We start from the raw sequence: 24,893 nt of genomic DNA, 5'->3' as shown, positions 1-24,893 counted from the left end.
TAAAGGTTGAATGTTACCTGTGATATTCAGCAAAACTGCTAGTGGTAAAAATGGCCTCTGATAAACTACATCTGGACCAGAAGGTCTATGAATGAACGAAAATATCTGGTCTGACATCATAGCTGTTGGCTTCCCTGAGTGCGATAACTCTTGAGGGACCCTGGGAACATGGTTGTGGGTTGTTTAAAAGATAGTGGCTCCTACGGGGCTTCTAAGCTGAAGAGGCCCACAACTGCCACTGTGGGTGTCATCCCCTCACCCCTGAGCAGTCCCTTGAGGGAGAAGGTGAGAGAACGGCCCCTGGACTGGTGCGAGGACTCCTCCTGTGGAAAGAACTGCTCGAGGTGGCCCTGCTGGCAGGCTGAGCATCCTGTTCTACGTCCTTCTCAGTGAATCTGGCACCAGGTGTGGCCTGCCGTGTCTCGTGCGTCTGAATGTCTAGGTGAGCTAAGCAGCAGCCCTGGCAGAGGCTGCTCTTCCTCACCACAGCTCTCTCCCACCCACTTCCAGGCTTTACCCCACTTCACTGGAAACAGGGTATTCATCCAGCAGTGAAGGGGAAGCCCAGCCGGCCTGCCCTGCTTCACCGTCCTCGACGCTCTCCCATCGCCACATCTCCCTGGTTGACAATCAGGAACAAAGGGCATCTGGCTATTGACTACCAGACCCCCTTCCTACCAGCCAATAAAAGCTGTGACCGAGATGTTTATAATTATTTAATGAATGTTCCAAACATACCCTTCGCTGGGCTACAGGTGAATTTCATGGTGATGGAAGCTGATGAACCACCTACCCAAACAGTCACATGATCACTGGCAGTTTCCAGAAACTTAGATGTCAACCAGAAAGACTCAGTGGGGAACAGCATGATCACTCAGCCAAAGAGGTTCTTTGGGATTCTTACTCTCCTTCTTCCTTCTCCTCCTCCTCCTCCCCCTAAGGACTTTCCCCAGGGGTATGGACGCTCAGGAAGGCAGAAGGGGGTGGGGGGTCCCGTCGCACCAGTGCAAAGAGGAGCGCTGCGAACCCCACACCTCAGAAGCAGTAGGATGACACAGAGGCACAGACCTGGGGCAGGCCTGCTCAATAAATAAATAATTCCTAAAGCCACCACAGGGGGCCAACAGGCCCAGGGACGCTGAACTGGAGGAGCCAGCCTCCCAAAGCCTCGCTACGTGTTACACACCAGCACATCTGCAAAGGGTCCCAGGAGTGTCTTGTTGAAGATGCAGCGCACCCACACCAGGTAGGTGGTGAAGGGCTTGATGTTCTCAGTGAAGGTGTGGTTCTGCAGGGCCAGCATGTAAGGCACGTAGGTGTTCTCCCCCTGCTCCTGCAGCCACACCTCGTACTTCACCTCCCTCACCTTCAGGTACTTGAGGTTCCACGGGATCTGCCAGGAGACGGTGAGGCGGGCCTCGGAGGCGCCCTGCACCGCCGCCTGGCACCGCGCCTCCCGCACCTTCCCTGGGTAGAGGCCGACTGTCCACTTCTGCTTGCGCGGCCCTGGCCGGCCCTTCACCACACGCTGTATGCTTTGGATGAGGGACGGGATGTCCACCTTGGTGTCCTGGTAGATTCGGAAGAGCCATTCAGGGTTCCGGCAACAGAGATGCTGCGGGACCTCACGGCTTTGTAGGATACGGGCCTGCTCTGCCTGGTCTAGGTGGGTGATGCCCCCCTGGTCCCAGGGCCGCTCAGGGTGTGTGACTGTATTCTCTGGCATCATGTTCCGCCAGGCTACATACTGGAGGTCCATGCCGGGCAGCATGGCCAGTGTCTTATAGGGGGTGTAGTGGTCAGGATTGACGGCATATGGAAAAAGCTCAACTACAGTTGCCCCACGGGGCAAGAAGAGGGCAGTGACCAGCTGGGCCCCATGCATGCTGACCAGCATGGAGGCATTGCTGACCAGCCGCACGACATCTGCAAAGGCATAGTCCTCCAGGGACACTGTCACTGTCTTCATCTGGAACTCCTGGGCCAGTGCCAGCAGCAGCTCTGCCTCATTCAGGATGAGTCTGTTCTGGGTGCGGCTGAAGACGAGAATGTACTCCTCGCCTAGGGGGGCCCCTGTGTGGCTCACATTCAGCTTTTCTGTCATGAACCGTGCAAACTGCCGGATCTCATTGCCTGAGACAAGGATATTGGCCTTCGGGCCCTGGGGCTGGACAAAGCCATACTGGTACCAGGTGGTGATCTTGGAGAGGCCCACAAAAGCATGGGAGAAGCACAGCAACCGGCCCAGGGTCTTTAGCTGTGCCCGGACGAGTGGCTGCTTGGGGCTGAGAAGCTTGTAGAGGTCGAAGTGCGCACCCTCACCCCAGCCCTCCATGAAGAAGAGCCTGGCCTCTTGCGCCAGGCCAGGGAACTGCCGCAGGGTATAGAAGAGAGGCAGCAGGTCGTCATGGAAGACGTGCATGAGGTTGTCAGGGTTGAAGCGGTTGGCGATGAGGGCCACGTCGGGCACAAACACTGGCTTGGGCATGAAGCGCAGGGCGGCAGCCGGCAGCTCCACGAAGTTGAAGTACTGCGTGTTGTGGTCCTCCACGGTGGACAGGTCGAGCAGGGCTGGCTGGAAGCGCCGGGAGCCCAGGTTGGGCAGCATGACAGAGGTGTTGCCGTGGAAGAAGATGAACTCCTCGGCCTCGTTGGAGTAGCAGAGCCATTTAAAGCGGCAGATGCGGTCAGTGTGTGTGCGGCCCGTGCATACCATGTGTGTGCCGCCCTCCATCAGGATCTGCAGAGCCTTTGGATAGTCGATCCTCAGCGCTGGGGCTGGCTCTGGGGCCTGTCGGCTGAGGGCCAGCTCCTCCTCCAGAGTGGCTGCATGCTCGCGCAGCCTCACGTGCTTCCACAGGACCGCCGCCAGCACCGACACCAGGAGGGCGTTGAACACTGCTGACAGGTGCATCCTAACGCCTCTGTGGGGCCCTAGTGAGATGAGGGCCCCTGGGAAGTGCCACAGGCCTGGTGGGCTTTACCCATCCCTGCAGGCACCCTGAGGACTGGCCAAAGCCTGCAGGAGGAGAGAAGGAAAAGAAAAAGGTGTTGGCATAGTTTCGAGTCATCTCAAGCTCCCACACGGGCCAGGCACTGTGCTAGCTCCGTATGTACGCCTGCTGCAGCACTGGATCCAGGCACTATCCTGCACATCGTAGGTGTGGTAGAGGAGACTGTTGTTCAAAAGTAGGCACTCTTCCCTCCCTCACTGCTTCCATGGCGGAGTATACATCCCTGCACCTTGACTTTGGGCTTGGATACATAACTTGCTCTGGCCAATGAGATGTTAGCCAACAGAACATAATCAGACTGGCCCTGCCCTTTTTATACTTACGACATTGCCATGAGAAGAAGTGTTCAGCCTAACTCACTGGTCCCAGGAGGAGTGAGATGTGCGTGGAGCCACGCCCAGTCTAGCTCTGCTGACCCCCAGATCTATGAGTGAGCCCAGTCAGGACCATCGGAACCACCAGTCGAACCCAGCCAAGATGGACAAACACAGAGACATCTGAGCTGAGTAAGTGCTTATTATTGTGTATCACTGAAATTCTGGGGCTGTTTCTTACAAGGCACTGCTGCCACAAAAGCTAGTCAATGGAGATACCTGTGATGAGAGGCCACAGGGAAATTCTCCTTTAGAGGCCTGACATTCCTGGTACCGCCAAAGGTAAGGACAAATGGGACTGAAGGCCTGTGAGTGCTGTTCCCAGGCTGCACACCAAGAACCCAGTGTGCCCCTTCTCGGGACACACGGCACATATGCATGGGGGAGATGAGGGAACATCTGCTCTTGCTTAAAGCTCCAGTTTGGAAACCATGTCTGCTGGCTTTTTGATTCCCATGAAAGGATGGGTAGAAAGTTACCCCCTCAGTGGTCCAGTAAGAGAATTGTGTTCAAATGTCACCAGTGACAAATATTTCCTATACTGATGCAAAAATCCCCAAGGTTAAAGTCCCTGCCCCACATACACACCTACAGAGAGGGCTGGTCGGGCCACGGACACTTGCTCCCATTTTTCCGCATTGCCGGGAAGGGTATCCCATCCGCTCTGAGGCCCAGGACTGTCCAGACGTTGAAGAGTCCCACCCTCAGCCCTCAAAGGAGCAGCCGGGGAACAGCCGGCGCCACCAGGCCCTGCACCAGGGACGGATCGATCTGTCCCTTTATTCCCTTGGAGCAAGCTTTTGACTCCCGGTGTCCTGCAACCTCCATCTCCCTGCGAGCAAAAGAATCACAGTGCAATCTTGCCCAGAAAGAGACGGTGTCTCAGGCAAGTTCCCTCAGAAGCACAGTCAGAGACAAGGGTTTGAGTCAAAATCGTTTGAGAAATTATCCAAAGAAATACTTGTAGGAGAGTGAGGAAGTGGGATGGAGAAGAGTGAAGCCAATACAGGGCCCATGAATGAGCAGGCCGCCACTTCAGGGAAGCTGGGCTATTTGCTACCAACTCCTGTCCAGCGGTTAGTTGAAGGCCACTCCTGGGGGCACAATCTCTTCCAGCCTACCCTCATCCACATATGCATATTATATAATCTCTGCCAAATTTCAGGAAGCACTACCCTGACCAGGTGTAATGCCCTCCAGTGTTTTCTCTTCTGGTCCATTCTATTCTTTTCTAAGTTTGTTAAAAAAAAGGCGGGGGGGGGGGGGGGGGCAGAGTGTGGTTATCTCAACTGATTTAACAACCTACTAATAGGGTTGGCAATTTGCTGTTTAAAAAATACTGGTCTAGACCAGAGGTTCTCAAACCTGGCTCGTTACTGGAATCCCCAGGGGGCACTTGCTAAAAACCCATATTCCCAGGCACTGATCCTGGAGTTCTGCTTCAGGAGGTCTGGGGTGTAGCTCAGGCATATGCATCTTCTGTTCTTCTGTTTCATTTTCCTGTCTCGTGGATTATCTGAATTCCACTTTGGTTTATCTATGGTGTATTTGAGTGTCTCTCCTGGTATAGACTTCCCAGTGGTTGCTCTAGGCATCACGTTATACACATGCAACTGCCTGCAGCCTACTGCTGTTGGCATTTTACCTTTCGAGTAAGTAAAGGGACCTTGCGTCCATTTAGTTACTTTATCCTCCTCCCTTTTTAATATAATTATCTTAAATATTTCCTCTATATACACTGAGACCCACACCACACAATGTTATGATTTTGCTTCAACTGTCCACTGTAATTTCCTCGAGAGGAAAAGGACAGTCTGGTATATTTACCCGTATTTTCACTCCTCTTGTCCTTCCTTCATCCCCCATGTTCCAGGTTTCCTTCTGTTATCATTTCCTTTCTTTGAAGAACTTCCTTCAGTCATTCATTCTCTTAGGGAAGACCTGCTGGCAACAAATTCTTAGTTTTCCTTCATGTGAAAATGTCTTGATTTCACCTTCATTCCTAAAGGATAGATCACTGGGCACAGAACTTTGGGGTGATGGTTCTTTTCTTTCAGCGATTTAAAATGTAGGTTGTGCCACTTCCTTTGGCCCCCGTGGCTTTGATGGGAAATCTGCTGGATGTGACCTGCTGCTCCCCAGGTGACACTTCCTTCCCCTCCTGTGGCTCTTCAGGTTTTCCTTTGTCTTCAGTTTTCAGAAGTTTGATTATGAAGTGAGTTTCTTTGCGTTTATCCTGTTTGGGTTTCACTGAATCTTGACAGTAGGTTTATGCCTTTTACCCAATTTGGGAAATTTTCAGCCATTATTTATTTGAACACTTTTTCAGCCTCACACTGCTCTCCTAGGACTCGAATTACACTAATGCTAGATATTTTTAAAACTTTATTGTTTACAGGTCTCTGAGGCTCTGTTCAATTCTTTTCCCAGTCTCTTTTCTCTGCTGCTGTTTAGATTGGATAATTTCTATTGTTTTGTTTTCACGTTCACTGATTCTGTCTTCTGTCATCTCCATTTTTCTATTGAGCCCATTCCAGTGATTTTTACATTTTGGTTACTATATCCTTCAGTTCTAAAATTTCCATTTAGTTTTTCTTTTTATCTTCCCCTTCTTTGCTGAGACTTATCCTGGGGTATTATGATACTCAGGACCTTATATTAAATCTTCTATTTTAGCAGGTTTTTGCTAAAACCATCCTGGTGGGGGAAGGGATAGCACTGACTCTTCACCGTCGGGTGGAAGTGGAAGTCCATGCTCCTTACTCAGCTTCCCCCAACACCGCCCTGCCAGGGAGGTGAGAAACACATCATGACCTCTGGGCAGGGGTGGAAGCTAGGGTCCTCAGTTGGCCTCTACTGACACCCTGGTGGGGGAGGAGGGGTGCCTCATCACCACTGCAGGGCAGAGGGCAGAGGGGAAGCCTAAGCTCCACTGACACCTCAAGGGAACTGTGGTAGGGAGGGACATCTCGATAGCCCTGGGCGGTGGTGAAAGTCCAGGCTTCCCATCCAGCCCCATCCACGGGGACGGGGCTGTTGAAGGTGGGGGACACCTAGTTACCACAAGGTGAGGGTGGAAGTCTAGGCTATCCATTCAGCCTTTTTAAAGCTGGGAGGGAAGGGGAGGGCAATTTTCCCTGGTGTTTTGCAGGAACAAGGTGTAATTGTCAAAAAGGTTTCTGTTTTGGTAGGCTGCTCCTTTTCTAGTCCTCTGACAAGAGACAGCAGCTTTCCGTGGGGTTTTCCGGTCTATGCCTGTTGGCATTTCCAGGTTGCAGACTTCTCTACTACCCAGTCTTGGAGCTACAGGAGACAAAAAGGAAACCCAGGGCACCCACCACTGTGTCATTCCATGAGTTGCAGTGTCCCTAGCTGGTCTACATTCTTCTTTCCACTCTTCAGTCTTCTGATGTTTTATATATAATGTCCAGTGTTTTCAGCTGTATTAGTAGGAGGGATAGGAATAAATGTGTCTACTCCATTTTGACCAGAACCTGAAGTCTCACTGGCATCTGCTTTTTCACCAGGCTCCTTGGTGATTCTGAGGTACAGCCAGATCTGAGAAAAACCAAGTGGCTCTTAACCAAAGAACCAGGCCATGTATCCCAACAGCCCCCACGTCTTAACCCATTCCAGCATCAATTCAAAGTTATATGTCCAAAGTCTCATCACACGGGACCTGGTGAGCTAGGGCTTCCTGGAACCTTGGGTACCCAGTGGTTTGCTGACCCTCATCCTTGGGGGCTGCTGAGGATGGTGGTGGGCAAAAAGGACATGAGGCCAAGGTCATGGGCTTCCAGATAGTTCCAAACAGAAGCCCTTTTAGTTTCTTTATACTTAGAGATATTATAGTGGGTTGAATAGTATCCCCCTAAAATTCATGTCTACCCAGAACCTCAGAATGTGACCTGAATTGGAAATAGGGTCTTTGCACATGTAATTAGTTAAGGATCTTGAGCTGAGATCATACTGGATTAGGATGGGCCCTAAATCCAATGAGACTGCCCTGATAAAGAGACAGAAAAGGACACACAGAAACAGAGGCGGCCATGTGCAGACGAAGACAGGGATGGGAATGACGCAGCTCTAAACCAAAGACCACCCAGCACTACCAAGGGCCACCGGAAGTCAAAGAGGCAGGGAGGGATTCTCCCTAGGAGCTTTCAGAGGGAACATGGCCCTGCCAACGCTTTAATTTTAGACTTCCAGCCTCCAGAACTATGAGAGAATAAATTTCTGTCCTCCTAAGCCACCAAGTTTGTGGCAATCTGTTGCAGCAGCCCTACGAAACTAACACAGGTACCATAAGAATTCATATGAAAAAGCTTCTTGCTCTTAAGGAATTCCACTGCTACGAAGGTCAACAACCACTAGGCAAGTCCTCCTCAGTTCACAGAGAGGAGACACAACTTGTCCCAAATCACAGGGCAAGTCTAAAGCCCAGCCAGGATTGAAAATGGGGGTGTCCTGAGCTCCCGCGGCAGCGCTGCCTCCCAGAGGCTGGGGAAGCAGCAGCTCACGAGCGGGCTGGCCGCACAGCCTCTGGGTTCAGAGTCTAAGGAAGTCAGATAGCTCCTCCTCGCACAGCCCAGTCTCTCTGCCTCTCCATCCACCTGCCTCGCTCCAGAGCCTGGGCCAGCTCTGCCGAGGATGAGCCACTCTGAATCCTCCTGGGCACAGCCCCCTAGGGAGAGCAGGCCCATTCCATCCCCTGGAGCTTCCTCTGCTCCTGGAAACGCCTCTGGAGTGCTCCCCTTGCCAGCGCTGCCACACCCTCGCTGCCCCTCCACTGGGGAGTGGCAGGGGGAGAACACCTCAGCCCCTCAGCCCCGGGCCAACTCCATCCATTAGTGGAATCTTCTCCACTTCTGGAGACCTCTTTATAGGTATCGCTGATTAATCAGTAGCTGTCATGTTACCTCCTAAAGCAGCCTGGCTCTGAGTTCCTGCTGCATTACTGGTCATAGATGGCTCCCAGAAGAGGATGTGTGCTGTCTGGGAAAGTCTGAGGATAAAAAGCCAGACAGGGGGTTGGCCCGGTGGCATAGTGGTTAAGTTCGCATGCTTGGCTTCGGTGGCCAGGGGTTTGCAGGTTCAGATCCCAGACACGGACCTAGCACCACTTGTCAAGCCATGCTGTGGCAGCATCCCACATAAAATAGAGGAAGATTGGCATGGATGTTAGCTCAGGGCCAATCTTCCTTGGAAAAAGAAAAAAAAAGCCAGAGAGACTCGGGTTCAAACCCCAGCCCCACAACCTACGGTGTGGACCTTCTGAACTTAGGTGCCCCCGTCAGAAAAATGAGGGTACGGCACCCACCTCACAGGGTTGTGGAGAAGGTCAGAAATTACATATTTGTTGAACTCCATGAATGCTGACATTTGACTGCTTCTGATGTACAAAAACAGCAATTTCACGCAATGAGGTTCAGCCTAATAGGTAAAGTGTCTAGCAGAGAGGGAAAAGAAATTGAGGCAGCAAATGGTTAAAAAGGGCCAAAGGGATGCACAATGAAGTCTGGCATTTTAAAACACTTTGGACACACTCGGCTGCCTTCATCTGACTCCAAGCAAAAGCTGATCAGCGCTGAGGCAGAAACTGTCACTTTTCATCACAGTCATTTGAAACAAAGGATTTTAAATCTAAGCAGGAGAAGATTCCTCCCAAAGATGGAGACAGACCAGACAGTGAATGCTGTCACCTGTGGCCTTGAGTCAGTCGCCAACTCTCTGTTTCCTGGACCTCCAGGTCAAGTGCATTAATAAATGAGAGAGCAGACACTGTTTCCACCCAGCATCTATGCAGCCCTTTTCTCTTCCTAACAAAATCCTGGGTTTGTCCAGATAGCCACGCCGCCCCCTGGTACCTACAGGTGCAGAGGAAGCCAAGGTCTGCCTTCTACCTCCAGAGGGCCGATCAGCAGATAGCACACATCCGGGGCCACTGATGGGCTCAGTGTGGCACTCTACCCGGTAGGACCAAGCAGACCAAAGGGAAGGAATCATATTCTGTCATATTGCCGCCCACTGGATAGAAAAAGATGTTGTCCCATGGCTGCTGCCTGCCATCTGCTGATCATGGGGAAATAGCTTGAGAGGGAAGCCAGGATGCCAAGGATGACATGATAGAGGAGAGACAAAAGGACAAAGGACCCTCGTGACATCCTGAGCCCCATCCCTGGCCTTCCTGCTGGGAGAGATGATAATTTTCCTTATTGCTGAAGCTGGTTTGAATTGGGGTGTTGGTTTCTCAAAGCGAAGAACCACCTAACTGGCACAGGAGGAGGACCTCTTTGCAAAGTGTTGTGCACGAAGCAAATGTGGGGGGGGCTGCTGGCACCTCCTCTTTCTGAGCTCTGTGCTCTAACCCAGTGGTGCTATTTGGCATCAGTTTCCCCGCGACCCTTCTGACTTGGGTAAACAAAGCCCTCCCTCTAATAAACCCTTGTGTGAGAAACAAAAGCAAATCAAACATACTCATGGTGGGCCAGGTGGAGCTACAAGAGTTGTCCACCCAGGGTCCACCTGCTGGCAGGGAACATGGACTAAGGCAACTTGAGCGTCACAGCACAGGCAGGAGGGGGCGCTCTAGTGAGCCCTGCAGGCTGTATGGGCCAGACCCTTCCTGAGGAAAAAACGAGTCCCTCTGGTCTGGCCATTTCCTGGATCTTTCAGAGGGAAACAGAAATGTCATCTCCAGCATGGAAAGGAAAGGGGCTGGGGGCTGTCCAGGGAGCGATCCAAGGAGACTGGACAGTCCTGTCTAGTTGGAGGAGGAATTTGAATTCTTTCCTATAAAGGCAATGGGGAGCTATTGAAGGTCTTTGAGCAGAGCAGCCTGGAGGTAGAAAATCCAATGACAAGTTCCCAGCCTCCGTGTCTCCCCACTCAATGTGGGAGAGGAGAGCCTGGGACTCAAATGGGGAGCCTAGAGGAGAGGGGCTGAGGCACCTGGCAGGTCAGCATGAAGCGGGCACAAGGAACATGTTCCTTATGGCAATTCAAGGCCCAAAGTCTGCAGATGATTTAAATTTTAAATAAATTCCTGTGGACTCAAAGCTAGTTTTTTAACAGAACTCCCACTCACTCACATCCCAACGGGGTTTTTTGGTCCCAAGAGAAGAGCATAAAGTCACAGCTACTCTGAGGGCCCATGAACTCCAGGTCTTTCACGCAGGTCTTGAGACTGGGGACAGGGGAGGACTGTTGCTAATTAGTCACAAGTCTTCCACCCACCCCTTGGGCCTGCTGGAAGTGTTACAGAAGGCAGGACAAATACAGACTGGCCCAAAGGGTCCTTTATTGGGTGCTTCAGGCTCTCAAGTTGCCCTTCTAAGAGGGAAAATGGGAAGGAAGGCTTGCTGGGGATGGACAGAACATTTTGCTAGAAATAGTGCAGTGGTAAAGCTTGGGACCCGGAGATCGGATTTCCTGGGTTTCCATCCAACTTTACCACTTACGAGCCTGGCAGCCTGCGCCAAGTCTGATGGGAATGCTGCATAAATTCCCCACTCCCCTCCTCCCGCGGGACAGCTTTCAGGCAGGTTCTGCACTGGCTCCCAGAGTTCCCTAACGGATCAAGTGGTTGCCCCCGGTGGAAACAGGCCTGATGCACGCCCTCTTTGCCTTCCCCGCTCACTGCTCCACTCCCCTATTCATATTTATTGGGACTGAGTGCAAATAATCTACACGCACTTGAATCCTGCCTCAGGATCTGCTTCTGGGGGAACGTTAATTAACACAGATATTATTTATTTCACCACCGTGGAGACAGATGGCAAGCCACCCTTGCACTTTTATCTGCTGTGAAGAAGCCAAAGTGTGGGGGTGAGAAAGCCAGCAAGTACTCAGGCAGTCAGTGGTAATTATAAAGCCCTTCCAGTCTGTTTCCCGTGCTCCCCCCGCCCCCATGTTTTCCCTGCCCCACAGCTGCACTGCAGCAGCGGCACAAACCAGGAGAATTGAAGGATCAGGCAAAATCCCCAGAAAGGTTTTCAAAAGCGAACAGATGGAGGCAGAGAGTACATTAATCAGACCCCCAGCCCCAAAGAAGATAAAAGAGGCCTTTCCCCATCACCATATCAGAGTGTTCCTGGGTAATACACTCTAGGAGGAAAATCCAAAATGGTGACGAATAATTGGGCCAAGGTGCTTGCTAGGCAATAAACCCATGACATCCCCTTTCTCCAGGCCAATTATCACTGCTCCTGGGGCTACCAGTGCCTGGAGAGTGCTATCCTCAGTGACAACAGGGCAGTGGCAGGGAGGCAGGGGCGGTGAGAGAGAACTCAAGTCGCCATCCTCGGTGTTGGAGACCGAGAAAGACTCTAAGCCGAGCTGCTGCCTCCTGCAGGACGGGCTGGTCTGACTGCCTGGGTGTGCCATCTGCTCAGTCCTGATGTTTGACCAGCTGTTCAGTGCCACTCCATGCACCAATAGCCTCTCCAGGACAATGGCGACCAGGGGATAAGAGCTCTTTCAGACTGAAGGCCTCCATGCCCCACTGTCACCTGGCTCGGCTGAAATGGGCAGAGAGGCTGGAATCCCAGCATCACAAGGTCCCTTGCTCTGCAGGGACTCCTCGCACTCCCGAGCACTCTGTCCTCCTTTGTACTTACTGTAAGAGCTTTGTGTACTTTCCTAAGATCTCCAAAGCGCAAAAGAAGCTGGAATTTGCCTCTCCCTCCCCTGCTGTCCTTAATCCTCTCTCTCCTGGTAAATCCACTTCTGAGCAGTGGGGTGGGCTCCACCCTTCTCTGCAGATTTGGCAAGCATGGCATACCTACCAAGCTCCTGCTCTGTCCCACTGCCGTGCGGGCTCCCTTACATGCATGCACAACCTCACTCAGTCCTTCCTTACCACCCTCAGCAGGATGGTTCACTTCGTCCCCATGTTCCATTCAGAGAGAGTCTCAGAGGCTGGGCCACATGTGCACAGGCCAGGATTCGACCTCATCATTTCCAACTGGGCTGCCCCAGAGGAGTCTTGTCATGAGGCTTGAACGAGGAAGAGGTAAGATGGTGACTCTTAGTCCCCCTGGGTCTTTAGGATCTGCAAGTGAGCATGTAGCTCTGGTAATCTATGAGAAGCCAAGGAGACCACCACCCTCTGGGCTGAAAAATTCGCCCAGAGCCCCCAGTGGGAAGAGATCTGTAGAGGACACAAGGTCTCTGACTTGGGCCATTCCACGCAGAGAAAAAAGAGAGACAGATAAATGCTCTTCCTGAGATGCTGTGATTTATAATAAGAAACATAACCTTACGTTGAGTCTTCCTGTTTCTGGCACAGAGCTCCTAAAACCCTTGGAATTTCCTAAGTGCAGAGAACCATAAAAGTGTCTCTAGTTATGCTGAGGAGGTGACTTTTGGAAAGCCCCTAGGTAAGCTAAGGATGGGGGCTGTTTGCCAGGGCAACCCACAAGGAGATTAGAGAGTTGGAACTTTCAGTCCCACCCCCTGACTTGGGTGGAGGGAGAGAAAGGCTGGAGGTTGAATGGATCACCAATGGCCAATGATTTAATCAATCATGCCTAAGTAATGAGCCCTCCATGAAAACCCAAAAGGACAGGGTTCGGAGAACTTCTGGGTTGGTGAACACGTGGAGATTTGGGGAGAATGGCATGCTCCAAGCATGGAAGCTCCAGGCCTCTTCCCCATACCTTGCCCTATGCATCTCTTCCATCTGGCTGTTCCTAAGTTATATTCTTTTACATTAAACCAGTAATTACTAACTAACCAACCAACCAACCAACCAGGAACTGACTAACCAGTAGTTAGTAAGTAAAATGTTGCTCTGTTTTCAGAGCCACTCTGGGAAATTAATCAAACCTGAGGGGGGTGTTGTTGGATCTACAGCTGGTCAGTCAGAAGTTCACAGGTGATAACTTGGACCTGTGATTAGTCTCACAGTCATGTGAACGGGAGCCAAGGGGGAAAGTGAGGCCAGGGGCGGGCCATATGACCTAGAGACCAACCGCCCAGGTTAAAGCTCAAGCTGATGAGGATATGGCAGGAAAGCGGACTGGTGGTACCTGCTTGTGTTAGTCTGCTCAACTGCCATAACAAAGCACCATGGACTGGGAGTCTTCAACAACAGAAATTTATTTTCTCACAGTTCTGGAGGCTGTAAGTCCAGGATCAAGGGGTCGGCAGGTTTGGTTTCTCCTGAGGCCTCTCTCCTTGTTTACAGATAGCCACCATCTCACTGTGTGCTCACATGACCTCTTCTCTGTGTGCCCTGGGGAGAGAGAGGTCTGGTCTCTCTTCCTCTTATTATAAGGTCACCAGTCCTAGATCGGGGCCCCACGCTTATGACCTCACTTAACCTTAATTATCTCCTTAAAGGCCCTATCGCCAAGTATCGTTGGCAGTTAGAATTTCAACTATGAATTTGCAGACACACAATTGAGTCCCTAACACTACTCTTCTGGTTTTTCCAGAGAAGCCAGAACTCCATTTAAAATGTGAACTGTCCTAATTAGTAACTTCTGGCAACTATTCAAACTGAGTGAAGATGACATGCAGGCCCAAGGGCTGGGGCTGCTGGCCTCACTGGTGCTGGGTACAAACGGGCCCAAGTTTGTAAGCTTTTGTGTAAAGCGGAGCTCCCTCCTGCGGGCCTCACCAGCTGCACCCGAGTTCCCAGCTGCACGGCTGCCAGAACCACTGCTGTTCACCGGTCACTCCAGGAGCAGGGCTGTGGAGGTGGGGGCGCTGGACTGCCTGCACCCCCAGCCCCAGGCTGCGGAAGACCTGGCAGGGCGCAGGCCCAGACAAGGGGTTGCAACAGCACCTAGAGAAGGTTTTACATTAATAGTATCACAAATTTACTTCTAAGGTTGTTCATACTTATGATTGAAAATTACAAAATTCTTTTTTGTCAGTGAAAAGTGCTTTTCTTCTAAATGCAGCCTGAATCACTAGTGCTCAATCACGGAAGCTTCTGGTCCTGTGCTGCCGTGCCTGGCGCATGCTGTTAGCAAAGACCAAACGAGTTCCAATAACTCAGACATCCTCAGAGGGATCTCCTCCCCTGCCCCCGCCCCTCCTTCTGTTGCCAGAAGCAGCACGTGGAACTGGAACTCGTAACATAGTGCCTATATGTGCTCCAAGACTAATATTAATCCAGTGCTACGCTAAACCCAAACACACAATGACAGGACATGAGGTTTTCTGATAAAAGTATGTCCCCTTTGACAAAAAATCAGCCTGAGTGCTCCCTGTAAAACTTAACATTTAATTAACCAGGCATGTTTAACATTTCGTTAAGAGTTCACATTCTTAGACTGAAACCTTAACATGGATAATATCTCTTTGTTTTAGTATAAAGGGCAAAGCAAAGTCGAATTTGGAGACAAATTTAATTCCCATGTTAACAGCTGATGACTGTGACTTGACTCCCTTATCAATAAATGGGTGTGGAACTCCTTCAAAGTGGGGGGAAAACCCCAACAGAATTCCAGTCCGTGTGACTCATGCGCGATGGTGACGTCAGGCTTTGCTGAGGACAGCCTCGTCCCCAAGGCTCTCAGCACAGGCGGGACAGTGAGCAGGCAGAGGGGAGCCCAGCCTCCCACAGGCTTGCCTGCCCCCTCACCAGGTTCCAATCTCCCATCAACACAGAAACCTTTGGTAGCACAGCTTGCTGTGACATCATCTGGCTTTTGCTTGGCACCCATGGGTCACTTGCAAGTTAGATCTGCCGGTGTTGGTGCTCTGTGGCATAACAGAGCAGCACTACTGCCCACCCATGTGGTCATAAACGGATGTAAACAGGGAAGAGAATCGTGTGAGCCTTTGCTGTGAGGCTCACGCAGGTGACGCAGAACACGCCTGCCTCAGTTCTTCTAGGTGAAACTGCATATTCAAATAAAAACAATTCTTACAGGGAATGCTCAGACCTCAACGTGTACACAGATCCAGATGGGCCTTCGGGTCCAGTTTGCAAGGACTGAATTCATCAAGAGGGTCAGAAGACAACTCACTATAGGAGGCATGAAACATTCAGAAAGAAGCATGAAGTGTGCACAATGCAGCACACAGGTGCATGACAGGAAATCGTACTGGCTGGGGCTGGGGGCACCCAGGAAAGCCACCTGGTGGGTGAGGGAGTTTTGAGCAGGGTTTTGGAGGTGTTGTGGTGGTAGCGGGGGATAAGCTGAGCATCCCTGTTACGTGTCCACATGTCCTTGCTGGCAGTGACTGCTACAAACCTCTGTCCACAGCAGGCATCGCTGTGCCCAGTCCTCACACCTGCCCACCAAGCAAGCCATGAGGCCACCAAGCCATGAGCTCCTCTCTCATCCTACGGCAGTGATATCCAGGACCAAAGCCACATGTGCCTGAATGGGCACTGCATTACAAGACAGGAAACCCTGGAGCCCAGGCTGCAGGGCAGGTGGGGGCAGTGCCAGGAGAAGGCAGGGGGATGAAGCTGCCAGGAGATCCGGGTTTCACCAGTGGAGGCCCTTGGCCTCAGGTGACCACTCATGAAGCCCTCTGCAGAGTGAAGCCGTCAGTGTCCAGGTCACTAGCAGTCCCTGCCAGACACCCAGGGAGACTGAGTCCAACATCAGCGAGTGGAGGGAGGTGACAGGCCTTGCCTGGGTTTTCCTTTGGCCTCATCACCATGGTGTCAACTTTAACTCCTCCCTTTCCCAATAATAACAATAATAATAATATCAGAGCTATTGACCAATCACTAGGTGCCGGTTCTCCACTTCACATGATGATCTTCATTTCACAGATGATAACCAAGGCACAGAGAGGTTAGAAATCTATCCAAGGTTACGCAGGAAGCAGTGACGAGACTCTAACCCGGGCAGGCTGGCTCCAGTGTCTGTCATCTCCGTTATCTGTCTTTTCTTCCTTTTATCTGGAAATCATCCCAGACTTACAAAAACTTGTATGTATGGTACAAAGAACTCTCCTACACTCTTTCCCAGATTCATCAACCGCTAATTTGATGTTTTATCATTCTCTTTTTTCTGAACTATTTAAAAATAAGTTGGAGACATTTTGCCCCCTCAGCTCCTAACACTTCTGCATATATTTCCTGAGAATGAGAACATTCTCTTACATAACACAAGTTCAGGAGGTTAATATCGATAAGATACTGTTATCAATCCATGGTCTCTATTCTGTGGTCCAGAATTGAATCCAGGATGAAGCATGGCATCCACTGATCATGTCTCTCTAGTCTCCTCCCATCTGGGGCAGCTTCCCAGCCTTTCCTTGACTTTCACGACCCTGACGATTTTTAAGAGTCAGGGTCAGTTATTTTCTAGCATGTTCCTCAATTTGGGTATGTCTGATGTTTCTTCATGATTAGACTCAGGTTACACGCCTTTGTCAGGAATCAGAGCCTACAGGTCAACCATTGATATGACCCTACTCTACGTGAGTCTTCCTGGGATACTTACCGTGGGGCAGCCAGGATCAGGAAGGATCAAGAAACCCTATCCTGTGTAGGATGCTTGAAGGAGCAGGGCCACTTGCCCGGAGAAGAGAAGCCCCTGGATCCTGGCCATTCTTCAAACACCTGAGAGGCTGTGCAGCAAGAGTGAGGTGGCTCCAGAGGGGTGGGCTGCAACTCTAACTGACCGGACAGACTTGCACGATGGTGACACATGCAACCCAGGCCCCCGGGCATAAGTATGGACTTCGGGTACATGTCATTCCCAGCAGCGGCTGCCACTCTGCCCCTAGCACAGCCGTGCGGGCTGCCCCAGGGCCCTGAAGTCAGGCTGCAGTAAGAAGTCACTGGGAGCGAGATCTGAGCGTGGGAGACAGGCAGAGGACTTCTCTGAGGGTTAGAACTGTTGGAACACACAGGGATCAGCTACTTGTAGCTGTGAGCCCTTGCCTCGAAATGGTCCAGCAAAACAAGATCAACCGGTGAGGGCTACTCCACAGGTGGGGGGCGGGCTGGTCATGGGGTCCTCCAAAGCAGGACTCTCAGACCCACTATCAGCATCACCTGGGATACTAGAAATGCAGAGTCTCAGGCCCCCTCCAGACCTGCCAAACCATAATCTTTGAGGGTGGGACCCAGGAACCTGTGTCTTAATAAAGCTTCCAGGTGATTCTTATGCATGCTCAATTTTAAGAAGAACTGCTCTGAAGTTGTTCTAACACTCCACAATCCTGCAATTCCCTGCTTCTAAATACCCAGCAGGGCAGTTCCGTCCAGCCCAGGGTAAACAACTGATTCAACAGAGGATAACCCTCCCCATCCATAAAGGCTAAGTAACCTCTGTTCCCAGCCTCTGCTAAGACAATGCATAAACCTACGTTCCAGCACAGACTGCGAAGCCTGCTATACTCTAAGCCTCCTTTTGAGGAGAGTTTCCCCAACCCACTCCTTCCCACCCAAGCTGCACCGCTTGTGGTGTGAGAATGACAAAAACCAGCCCAGGTCTCTCGGCCCAGGCTAAGCAGACTAAAGGTAGAGCCTGGGTCTAAATCAGCCACCAGTGAGAGACACAGGGAGAGGTCGGATCCAGCACTTGTGTTAGATGCCTATGAGAGAGATGGTAGAGCCCTTGAGAAATGAGCCCCTGAACAGAGCAGGGCTGGACTGCGTCTCTGGCTCCCTACGATGACTACTATACACCCCTCTTGGAAGCTCTGGGACCCAGCACAACTGTGGCAACTGCTGAAGCCACCCCAGGACGCACCATGATTCCTGCCACAAACCTCCACTGCTGAAGGACCCCTGGGTGTGTCTAAAACAACCTGACATGAGGGCCTTTATTGGTGACGGCAGTAACAGCAGTGACAGTGGCAATATGGCACACCAGAGTCCCCAACCCCTTCCTGAGGCTTGGCTCAGGGCTGAGACCCACTACTCAGCAAAGAAGGGGCCCTCTGTTGTGCTTTTCAAAATGGAGAAAAGAGACAAGTCTTAGCATAAGAATGTACCGTAATAGTCACCACGGGCAGAGTGAAGGGCCTGTTCTCGGACAGATGCTGAGCCCTGAGTGTGTACCAGTGGGGACGTGGGAAGCCAGACAAAACGGAAGGACCCATCGCTGCCTTGGCTAGCTCAGGAAAAGAGGATGATGGCCCCTGGGCAAGGCTGGGGGGTGATGCTACCACTGTCTTACTTTACTGGGCACCTACATGTACCAGGCACTGTCCTATGTCCTTCTCCTGCCCCTTTTCATTTAAGCCTCATAAAAGCCCCCTAATGCAGGTACTAGTATTGTTGCCACATTCTTTTAATGTGAAAAACCCGAGGCTTTGTAGGGTTAAGTACCTTGCTCTAGGTCTTACAGCTCAAGCAGGGGCACCAGGATTCAAACCCATGTGACCCCAGAGGTCTTGTTCTCAAGCACTGTGCTCATCTGCCATCAGACTCGGAGGTAAATGGGTGGCAGAGAAGCAGGGGAGACCTCAGAGCAATGAGTTTTTATCACTCAAGAGCAGAGCAGGTGTGGATGGCTCCGGAAACACAGACCCACAGGCCCTCGTCTGTAACTTAGCAACCCAAGGCTTCTCTTGTGTAATTACTCCCTGCCCGGCCAGGCAGAGAGAGACCTGGTGGTGGCAGGTGGCTCAGAGAACAGCGGCCATTCTCTCTCCCCAAGGAATGTCTGGGGAGCACACTGCAGTGATAACTGCCACCTGCCCCGGTGCTGTGCTGAGAGGGGTGAGCCACCAATTTAGAATCACAAAACCACTGCTTTTTAGAGTTAAAAGAGCCCTTAGAAATGACTTGCTCCAGCTCTTTATTTTATAAAAGAAGTCTTGAGAGGCAGCATGAGCCCAGATTAAAACAGCGGCAAGCTGGCTCAGGCCAGGCCTCCTCACACCCATGGCTCACGCGGCCCTCCCCCCAAAAGCAGAGTTCCGGCCCAGAGAGCAAGGATGGAGCTCTGGACTCTTCCCAGCCCCTAAATAAGACCAGTTCTTCCCATAACCGAGCTCTCCAGGTCTCACCCAGATTGTGCCCTCCCCCAGCCACGTGGTCCAGTGATGAGAGCCCCAAGGGGCCACAGGGCTTGTTTCTGCTGCCTCATCCCCCAGACTCACCCAGTGGATGCCCTCCTGCAGCCTCATCCAACCTCAGACATGGATGGGAAACTCATGCAGCCAGGCTGCAGGGTGCCGCCTTTTCCCAAGAGGTGCAAGAAGACCCCCCGCTGTGACACTGGAGGCTGCCCAGGGTCACAACTGGGTTTCAAGAGTTGCGAAGACCAAAGGCAGCAGAGCAGGAGAATTAAATGGCACCAGTTCTGGAGCTGAGATGCCAGGATGTGAGCTCCTGTCCTGTCACTTAGCAGCTGCAAGATCCTAGACCAATTCTTTCTTTTGAGATACAAAAAAATGTACATAATTAATATATACAACTTGATGAGTTTGGAGATACATATACACCCATGAAACCATCCCCATTATCCATGCCACAAACCTATTTATCACCTCCAAAAGTTTCCTCCCACCCCGTTACTTATCTTTTTTTTGTGATACCAGCATTCCATTCTCTGCTTCTACAGTCTGACTACTTTAGATTCACCATTTAAGAGGTATCATGTAGAGGTCGGCCCGGTGGCGCACTGGTTAACTGCACATGTTCCACTTCTTGGCAGCCCAGGGTTCGCTGGTTTGGATCCCGGGTGTGGACATGGCACCGCTTGGCAAGAGCCATGCTGTGATAGGCATCCCACGTATAAAATAGAGGAAGATGGGCACGGATGTTAGCTCAGGGCCGGTCTTCCTCAGCAAAAAGAGGAAGATTGGCAGTAGTTAGCTCAGGGCTAATCTTCCTCAAAAAAAAAAAAAAAAAAAAGAGGTATGATGTAGTACCTGTCCTTCTGTGCCCGCTTGGAACACTCTTAACCCCTGCAAGCATCCATTTCCTGGTCTGAAAGACAGACACAGTTCTTCCTACTTCACAGGGTGGTTCTGTTAATTCAGAGACAACACAGGCAAAGCACCATGCCTGACAATTATTTTTATAGTATTATTAATCATAATAATGACAAAACAACCCCCAGTCACTGGCTCTTACTCTGTGCCAGGCACAATGCTAAGTGCCTTACATGAATTATCTCATTTATTCCCTCCTGCAAATCTAAAACAGGTGTTAGCAACCCCATTTCACAGAGTCGTTCAGTGAAGTGCCCAGTGTTACACAGCTATTAAGTGGTGGGGCTGGGATTCAAACCCAAGTCTGACTCCAAAGCCTATGATGACATTTGTGGGTTCTGCCTTTCACATTCACTATTTCATCCAGTTAAAGAAAACCTATCAGGTAATGGGAGGGTCCTGGGGGAGAAGATCCACTGACAACCAAACTGCGAGTGACGAGGACCCTTGGGGAATGGAGCGTTTGGTAATTTAATTTTCCAGTTAGCTCAATACTCACTAGAAGCCTTCGTTTATTGCTAAACATTCTAAAGCAAGGCTCAGAGCAAGAACTCGCCAACCAGAAGGTCAGTTTGAAAAAAGCTGCATCTGCTCTGATAGCCCACCACATCAGGGCCACCAGGATGCTCACATGGCCAGGGTGTGCGGGAACCCAGCCACCAGCACCTCATCCTTCTCTTTGGTGAGGATCTCCACTCTCCACTTTTCCTCGGCCTCCGGGGGCCCAAGGCTCAAGAACTGATGGGCTGGCCATCCCTGGAGAACAGGGGACATGTGTTCTTTCCTGGCTCTGCCACCAACTGGGACTCAGATTCCTCACCTGCAATGTGAAAGGATGAACTGGGAGATCTCCAAGATCCATGAGAGCCAGAGAGGGCAGCTAGTTCCAGTACAAAGAGGGACGTGGGGTCCAATCTCATCTCTAACACTTTCTATCATTAGCAACCACAAGTGCTAATGCGTGCTGAACATTCACTGTGTACCAGACCCTGGGCCGAGGACTTGCACAGCACTGTTCCATTCAATCCTCACAGCAACCTTGTGATGAAGGTACTTTTATTCTCATTTTGCAGAGGAAGAAATAGAGGCTCGGAGAGGATAAGTGCTTTGCTTAAGGGTACACAGCTAGTAAACGAAAGCCAGGATTTGAATGTTCCCCACATTTGGTGAGTGACCCCTGTTCTGTCCGTGCTCTTAGCCACTAAGACCTATATCAAGCGCACCCCATAACCCTTCCCATGCCAGCCCTCACTTCCCTCAAGAGTAGGCTCTGCGAGTTGGTTGGCATAAAATAAGCAGACCCTGGGCACCCACTACCAGGTTCAGGACCTGGCCTGAGGACCCCGGAGCTTGGGAGAGGAAGATTCCCATTAGTGGCTGGGAGACGGGTTCCCACACACATGCGTGGGGTCGGGAGTCCACTGGGTCCCTCCTTCAGAGGCTGCCCAGGCACTGGCAAGCAGGTCCGTGGCAGACTCCCATCAACGGGCACACAGTAGGTGTCCTATAGAGCCCCAAGAACCCCAGGGATCAGCTGCAGGCCTTCCCAGACACTGCCTTCGAAGGGAGCTCGGGAGGCCCCTCCGCGCACCTCGCCTGGCTCCCTGGTTCCCCGCCTCCCGCGCCTCATGCGCACCATCATCTCCCAAGCAAAAGGGCGTGGGGAGCCGCTGCCAGTGCTTGCCCCGAGCTAAGGGCTCCAGCCGGCACCCCCGGGGGCGCCGCCCGGGCCCGCGGCTCGGAGACCCCGAGGGTCCACGTCCCCTCACTCCTGCCACCTCCTGTGCCTCCTTCAGTTTGCATCACACGTCACTTCTCCGTCCTGCAAACTCCCCTCGACTCCCGTTCACCCCCTGGCCGGGCGCCCCCGTCGTCCTCTCCCGGGAGAGGTCCGGGGGCCGAGCTCTCAACTCCAAACCCAGCCGGGTCGCGGAGCGCTCGCCAGCTGCGAGCGCGCGCGTCTCACCTGCAGCCCAGGCTTGGCGGGGCTGAAGCCACCTCCGCCGACGCGGCCAGGTGTTCGCTGTGCGGCGCCGGTTTAGGCCGAACCCGCCGCCGCCCCCGCCGCCCGCTCGGAGCCCGGGAGGCCCAGGAAAGGAGCGCAGGCTCCAGCTCGTCGTCCTGTCCGCCGAGGCCGGGCTCGCGGGTGCCCGCTGCGCGCCTGCCCCCCTGGCGAGCTCGGCCCGGCAACCTGTGCGCGTGCGCAGGCTCGCGGGTTTAACAGCCCCGGTCCTCGGCCGGGACCAGCCCCCTTGTCTTACAGGAATCCTGGGAATTGTAGTTTGCATCCGAGAACAGCCTGGCCCTTCAACCCCCGGAATTCTGGGAGTTGTAGTTTGCTCCCCAAGAGGTTACGTTTTCCTTGGCGTTAGGTTTATACAATTACGGACTCCCGATAATAAATTTAAATGTAAGTTAAACGCACAACCAGATATTACTTATAAAATCAAAGTAAGTAATACGTTCACATGCTTTTAAAAAAATATACTACAGGGGACTTAAATACAAAAGTACCATTCCTCCAATACCCCCATCCTCACTGTATCCCACCCACACCGTGCAGTTCCCCAAGGGCAACGACTCCCGACTCTTCTGGCTACTGCGCCTGGCACTTAGTGCATACTCTCAATATACGCATGTGACCTATTTCTTGATTGATGAATTTTAGACCTCTTGACTTTTTGCTAGGATAGATGAGAATTTCACTCATTTAGATTTGCCCTGACCAGGACTACCTGCACCCACATTGGATTATAAGATAACATTTCTGTCTATTGAATTGGGAAAAACCTGTCCTTCATTTATTATTTTAAATGATAATGCCCAGGTGTTGAGGTAGTAAGTTGGTAAATTTATGCAGGGCAGTTTGACAATACAGTCAAAAGCCTTTAAAAACATGCAGGCCTCTAACCCAGAAGTTCTAATAATCGTAGATGAGTGCAAAGGTTGAACAGTATTCTCTATAATGATAATAAATTAAAAGGTTGGAGTGGCTATATTAATTTCAGACAAAATAGAATCAAGAGCAAGGAAAATTACCGGGATAAAAAGGGATATTATGTAATGATAAAAGAGTCAATTCGCCAAGAAGACATAATAATCCTAAATGTGAATGTACCTAACAAAGCCTCAAAATAAATGAATCAAATACTGATAGAACTAGACAAATCTGCAATTATAATTAGAGACGTCAACATCCCTCTCTCGACAATTGATAGAAAAACTGAACAGAAAGTCAGCAAGATTATAGAAAAACTCACTAACGTCCAAAACCAACAGGATCTAATCAACATTTACAGAACACTTTACCGAACAACACAGAATACACATTCTTGTCAAGCACCCACAATATATATATTAAAATAAACTGTATCCTGGGACATAAATGCAAAAATTAACAAAAGACTTGAATAGATATTTTACGGAAGAGCATTTTCATATAGCAAACAAACACATAAAAAATGTTCCACATCACTAGCTGTTAGGGAAATGCACATTAAGACCGTGATGAGCTGTCACTACACACGCATGAGAAGAACTAAATTAAAAAATAATGGCAATACCAAATGCTGGTGAGTATGCAGAGAACTGGATCTCTCATACATTGCTAGTGGAAATAGTTTGGTAGTTTCTTAAAAAACTAAACATACACTTACCATATGACTTACCAGTTGCACCCCTAGGCATTTACCCCAGAGAAATGAAAACTCATGTCCACACAAAAACTTGCACCGATTGTTCACAGCTGCTTATTTGTGATAGTGCCAGCTCGGAAACAAACAAATGGCCCTCAGTAGATGAATGGTTAAACACACTGTAGTCCATCCCTATCATAGACTATTATTCAGCAATAAAAAGGAATGGACAATTGATACATGAAACAACTTGGATAAGTCTCAAAGGCATTATGCTGAGTGAAAATAAGGTAATCACAAAGGGTTACATACTATATGATTTGATTTATGTAACATTTGTGAAATGACAAAACTACGGAGATGGAGAATAGATCAGTGGCTGTCAGGAATTATGGAGAGGGTAGTGGGGGAAGTGGTGACTATATAGGGGTAGCAAGTGGGAGATCTTTGAGGTGATGAAATACAGTCATGTGCCCCCAACAACATTTCAGTCAATGACGGACCGCATATATGACTGTGGTCCCATAAGATTAGTACCATATAGCCTAGGTGTGTAGTAGGCTATACCATCAAGGTTTGTGTTAGTGCACTCTATGATGTTCGCACGACAAAATCGCCTGACAACGCATTTCTCAGAACGTATCCCAGTTAAGTGACGCACAACCATAGTTCTCTATCTTGATTGTGGCGGTGGTTATATGACTCTACACATAGGATAAAATGAGAAAGAGCTATACACAACTTTATACCAATGTCAAATACCTGGTTTTGTTATTGAACTGTAATCACGTAAGATGTAATCATTGGGGGAAACTGAATGAAGGAGGTGCATGGAACCTTTCTGCACTCTCTCTGCGACTTCTTGTGTGTCTATAATTACTTCAAAATAAAAAGTTTTAAAAAAGAAGGAAACAAACAAAAACTTAGAAATTGCTTAATTCCTCAGCCTATGGGATTGATTAAATAAAATCATGGGCCATCTAAGTAACCAGTAAAAG

At 50.6% G+C, this 24,893-nt stretch overlaps 1 protein-coding gene across 1 annotated transcript; it reads right to left on the bottom strand.

Annotated features, from left to right (window-relative positions):
- Window positions 1-703: 703 nt before the first annotated feature.
- On the bottom strand, window positions 704-22,640 carry POMGNT2 (protein O-linked mannose N-acetylglucosaminyltransferase 2 (beta 1,4-)). The gene is made up of 2 exons (XM_014860075.3): window positions 22,227-22,640; window positions 704-3,019 (listed from the first exon to the last, which is right to left on the bottom strand). The coding sequence occupies exon 2, from the start codon at window positions 2,912-2,914 to the stop codon at window positions 1,172-1,174; it is 1,743 nt and encodes a 580-aa protein (XP_014715561.1). The 5' UTR covers window positions 2,915-3,019; window positions 22,227-22,640; the 3' UTR covers window positions 704-1,171.
- Window positions 22,641-24,893: the final 2,253 nt, after the last annotated feature.

This window comes from Equus asinus, chromosome 21 (assembly GCF_041296235.1).
Source record: "Equus asinus isolate D_3611 breed Donkey chromosome 21, EquAss-T2T_v2, whole genome shotgun sequence".
Classification (NCBI taxonomy): Eukaryota; Metazoa; Chordata; class Mammalia; order Perissodactyla; family Equidae; genus Equus; species Equus asinus.
Note: the sequence above shows the minus strand (reverse complement) of the source record. Positions and strands in the feature narration are given on the sequence as shown.